This window comes from Salvelinus sp. IW2-2015, linkage group LG30 (assembly GCF_002910315.2).
Source record: "Salvelinus sp. IW2-2015 linkage group LG30, ASM291031v2, whole genome shotgun sequence".
NCBI classification, from domain to species: Eukaryota; Metazoa; Chordata; class Actinopteri; order Salmoniformes; family Salmonidae; genus Salvelinus; species Salvelinus sp. IW2-2015.
In genome coordinates, this window is record NC_036869.1 from 18033219 (window position 1) to 18038592 (window position 5374).

At 39.9% G+C, this 5374-nt stretch overlaps 1 protein-coding gene and 1 long non-coding RNA gene across 2 annotated transcripts in view; one reads left to right on the forward strand and one right to left on the reverse strand.

The window, feature by feature from the left end:
- LOC139023306 (uncharacterized) overlaps positions 1-5374 on the forward strand; it is an 81959-nt gene that overhangs the window by 33329 nt on the left and 43256 nt on the right. The gene's annotated exons all lie outside the window — the stretch shown is intronic.
- Positions 745-3658, reverse strand: LOC111954712 (major histocompatibility complex class I-related gene protein). Its single transcript, XM_023974601.1, has 7 exons — positions 3527-3658; positions 2832-3098; positions 2355-2633; positions 1903-2196; positions 1702-1809; positions 1419-1498; positions 745-1248 (listed from the first exon to the last, which is right to left on the reverse strand). Exons 1-7 carry the CDS (start codon positions 3573-3575, stop codon positions 1198-1200), a joined length of 1128 nt encoding a protein of 375 aa, XP_023830369.1. The 5' UTR covers positions 3576-3658; the 3' UTR covers positions 745-1197.

Here is a 5374-nt window from a genome sequence, read left to right on the forward strand (position 1 = left end):
CATCACTCCTCTGCTGAGCTGAGTGTATGCCCTTCATTATTACAAATATCCTGCACACAGCTTCATGGACTTCCTGTAAGGCTGTGTAGTCCCTGAGTGTATAAAGCCAGTAGGTGTAGTCTGAAGCCTGCTGCCTGACCTGGGAAGTCCCCAGACAGCAACAGGAGATACAAAGCTTCTCTAAAGTAGAGATGACTGGTCACAGCTCCCTCTATAGACCACCTGTATACAGCAATGTGTTAGTTCTGGTCAGGCCACAGGAATAAGAGCTGCCAAAACCTTGCTTGGGTCATACAGCTGCTGCKCATTGGGGGGAGGGGTCACAATACATATAACAGGAAGTAAAATGGGTGTCTCTGTRGCCTACTGAAATAAGTAATGCAGATGCTGACACTCTCAATAACACCTACGGTGCAATTTGTGTGTTGTGACAATAAGTTATGTGCTTTTGCGTCATCACAATCTCCATATAATACATTCATTACAGCTTAATAAAGTGATGTCATTTGACTGTTCTAGGTGGTAACAGAAACTCAAGAAAATCTAGAGAACATATATAGCCTGATGTTGTCCCTCTGTCTGGTGATGATCTACACAGAACACAGCTAGTTTCCTGACCTCAGGTAATTCATGATGACATTGCAGAGGCAAGTTAGTTGCTGCTAATTTCATGTTCATTGCATTGACCAGAAAGTACAAATACACAATGAATCATGGTATTAACAATCCAATTTTATTCCTGAATATCCCTCTTACATAATAGAAAAACATGGTAATCTGCCGTCATGAATACTTTGTGGTATATTTTGAATCTCTTGTGGAAAATAATAGAAAATGTATGTAAATAATTAATTGAAATAATGAATGTAAGTAATTGTGTAAATAATGAATATAAGTAATGTATGTAAATAATGTTTGTAAAAAAAGAAAGAAGCAGTACTGTCATGTGATGTCATCTATAAGTTTGTTGAATGTCAATTATTCTCCAAACGCTGACGAAGCTTCCGCCTAAACGCGTCCATTTGTTCTGATCTCTGCTGCTAAAAAATACATGAAAACTTAAAGAATATTTCAGTGACGGCGGGTTTTTCCTATGTTCAACTCCTGTGTGGTATATTCATATGAGCTGTGATGTCGGATTTGAGCAGACATTGTGTTCATCATGAGATGAAATATCCAATCAGTCGGTAGCACTTTTCAGCTGGCCTCACCTCCTTCAATAAAGGTCCTATTTTCTCTGCTTCTCTCCTGTGAGATAAACAGACAGACAGAAAAATAACGAGACAAACATTTGGGTAGATAAAGGAAAGATCGGGGAATTGATTTGCAGAAGGACGGACATGCAGACAGACAAGCATCATCTAATAAGAGTACAAGCCACTTGATGCCACTGGACCCTTACAGATACAGTACATTACCTGTTTGATTAGTGAGAGAGAAACTTCAAGTTGTATCTGGTTCTGCTGTGTCATGGAGGGGTTGAAACCATCATCAGAGACTAATACAACACAGAGGGACCCAAATAGTTAGACTCATTTAAAAGCTATATTAAGCATCAACACTGTTGTACATACCAACCCACGCCAGGTTCAAATAAATGTGGGCTTCTCCAGGCTTCTTCAAATCCATACGTGACACTAAGACAGCTTGAGAAATATTTGTAATGTACTGTACTCAAATATTCTTTCTGTCGTTGCTCACCTGTCCTCTTCCTGTTCCACATAATAAACCCAGCTATGGTGATGAGGGCTAGGAGGATGACAGCTACCACTACTCCAATAATGATGGGGCCAGATTCAGGAGGCTTGTCTGAGTTGATGAACAGACACCCATGTATACACAGTGAATATTACTGTAAATCACTGAATTCTCTGTCATACTGGAAGATATGATTCCTCTTACCACTGTTTGTTTTTATCACAGACTGATCCAGTCTGATGGCGATGATGTTCTCTTTGTGTTCAACCACACAGGTGTAGTTGTTGTTCTTCCATTCATCACAGTCCATTGTGAGGTGAGCACTTTTCTGGAAGGTTCYATCATCGTTGGGGAGAATCTCTCCRTGCAACACATCTTCATGCTGTTCTTGTCCATCTTTCTGCCAGGACACCGTGACTCCACTGGGGTAGAAACCTGTAGCGTGGCAGGTCACTGGAGAGGAGGGGGTCTTCTGGAGCAGAGACACTGATGGAGGGACTGGAGAGAAGGAAGGAGAGGAAAGAAGAGGGATCGAAATATGAATTCAAATAGCATCTTGCATTGGGGAATGATGTTGTTGTGCCTCAATCTGGAAACAACTGGTAATAGGTTTTGATTGAATAGGACGCCATGTGTCTCAGACAGTGTCTCTGTACCTATCCGCTTCAAGACGCTGCTGGCGAAGTTCAAATACTTCTTCAAAGTGTCAATACACTCCTTAGTGAAGTACCATTTGAGATAGTGCAGATCCTTGCTGTTGTCGTCCCACTTCTGTTTGATGGTATCTGCCTGCTGTACGAAGGTTATCCATCTTACGGTCTTCATGTCCAATGAAATGAAATCCTCACCATCGTATCCATAGTGATGGAAATAATCTTTGAGTTCAGTCTCATCATTCCACTCACAGCCGTACAAGTTATGGATTGTGTGAACACCTGAGAAAGAGAGAGAGAGAGGTCTATCTACAGTGAACATGTATTACCTGGTCAACGGCCATGTAATACTAGCTATAAACTGCTTTATTCATTTATGTAAGTGTGTGTGTGTGTATGTGTGTGTGTGTGTGCGTGCGTGTGTGCGTGCGTGCGTGTGTGTGTGTGTGTTTGCATGCACGCCCATTTGCATTCTGTTACCTTTTGACTGGGTTTGGTTAAACTGCTTCTTTGCAAACGTAATGAGGTTTTTGAAACCTTCATGTTGGTTAATCAGGGGCTCAGTGTAGAGTTTCCTGTAGTATTTTCCTGCCTTCTTCTTCATCCACTCAGTGGTGAGGACCAGTGTCTTGGTGTTGCTGTTAAAGTACACAAACTGATGATCGTCCAGCAAACCCACCACCGTGAACTCTGGGAAGTCAGTATCACCTGAGACTGCAGTGTATAAGTATTTCATAGAGTGGGGAGCTGTGAATAAAATATTATAATTATATGATTGATTATGTATTATCGTACAGTATGGAGTTGTGAATATAATATAATAATTATATGATTGATTATGTATTATCGTACAGTATGGAGCTGTGAATAGAATATTATAATTATATGATTGATTATGTATTATCGTACAGTATGGAGCTGTGAATATAATACTATAATTCAATAATGTAACATAGATGAGCTGCGTGTCTTTGGTCATTTCTGACATTTGTAAAACCCCTATCGGCAATTGATTGTATACCTACCGCTCGGCCTATGTTTAAACACAGATCCTCACTCTACAGTGAGATGAAGTAAACATGTCACTTAGTCTGGAGACTAAGAACTGACCAAGTAGTTTTCTGAAGTTCAAATAACAAGCAACATGATTCTAGCAACATTATATTTGTACTGACCTGCAGAAGTTATAGGAATCCAGAGAAACAAGAGACAGAAGGAAATCATTTCTTTATCAGTTTAGATGAGACTGAATGGTACCGCTGGGTTGAACAACACAACTGTGTACTTTCTATCACTATTCTCTCCATCATGGCAAACAAACAGGGTCATAACTTGTTAATGTTTAGCCATCAAATGTAATCTTTAAGGAGTGACACAACAGTGCATASAAGACCTTCCGTTATTCTAACATGATGAGTCACTTGACTTTTGTGTGTCTCTGTCGCTCCGGGGTAAAGTTTCCCTTAGGTACAGATCTAGGATCAGATTCACCTCCCACAATCCTGACCTTAACTGTGCGTGGTGAAAGAAATATCTGACCCTGTATCAACTTCTACCAACTCCCTCTGGCATAGTCTATCTTTATTGTCAACAGAGAACTGGCATTTGATTGGGCACACACCAGGAAGTAAGATGGCCAGAGCAGAGACCTAGCTCACCTTGTTTTACAGATAAAAGTCTCAGGTCATGGAATCCTTTTGGCCACCTTGTTTCTCTGCATTCTGCAAACAGTCAGGAAATTATGTGACATTCCGACTCAGGAAGAATAAAAAACAAGATAGTTTCTATTGAAAAGCAGCTGATTTATCTGTTGACTGGATATACAAAACATATTCAGCCATATCTCAATGCCATTAGAAGTTAAAAAAAAATATATATATTTATATAATCTGTAAAAGTATTTAGGGTTAAAATCTTTGCTGTGGTGTTTAGCTTGTTATTTCACACATAAAAAAGAACACATCATGGAATAATGAGTGACTGCTGGGTATGATGATGTAGGTGACATGGAAACACACCAGTGGAGGATTTATGATCCAATAGGAGATGMAAGTAAATGTAATTTATTATTGAGATGTTTTAATGATGATACTGGTGAATAAATAACACTATAGCTTGTTTTATAGTCATAACACATATCTATATGTCTCAAGCTATATCATGGATGGTCAGTCCTTACATCCATAGCTCTCTTATGGACATGTTGTCACGTCTGCTCCTGCTCCTCCCCTCCTACGTCGCCAGAGTACTAACCACCGGTCCTGGGATTCATCATTACGCKCACCTGTTAATCATTATGATTCACACCTGGACTCCATTACCTTCATCATCTCCTCCCCTTTATATGTCACTCTCCCATGTTCACTCACCAGTTGGTATTGTTCTTGTGTATCAGCATTCTGCCTTATGTTAGTGTCATGTTCTTGGTTTTGTTGTTTATTAAAACGTTTCACCTGCTTCCGACTCACCGCCCCATCATTACACATGTGACTACAGGGATGGTGGATTTTGAAGGGTCAGTGGCAAAAGGGAATTGGGGGGACAAATTGATTTATGGGAGAGTGGGGAAAGAAATAGGCTGCGCTCCAATACCCTGCATCCAGAAGTGTTCACACTTTCATTTGACCTCATGCATTTAAAAGCATTGGATTGGTGCAAGCATAATATGGAGACATTCCACCACAGCACAAGACCACTGAACGACCCCAGGCCAAGTGTTTGCTTTCATAACCCCCTGTTTTATTTGAATATTGTGAACAAAAGAATAAACAATTCACCACCTAAAACACTGCAGATGAGGCTGAATCAGGCAACAGTGTAAAATCATGTTTAATTACAAATTTTAAAAAATGTATTTGTCACATGCGCCGAATATAACAGGTGTAGTAGACCTTACAGTGAAATGCTCACTGTAAACTGCATTTTATTAACACAGAAGTTAAACAGTGTTATGTTTTAATGTTTTTAGTTGAGTTACATCTAATGACAATGCTTTCCTTTCAAATGACAGAACCGGATTGGTA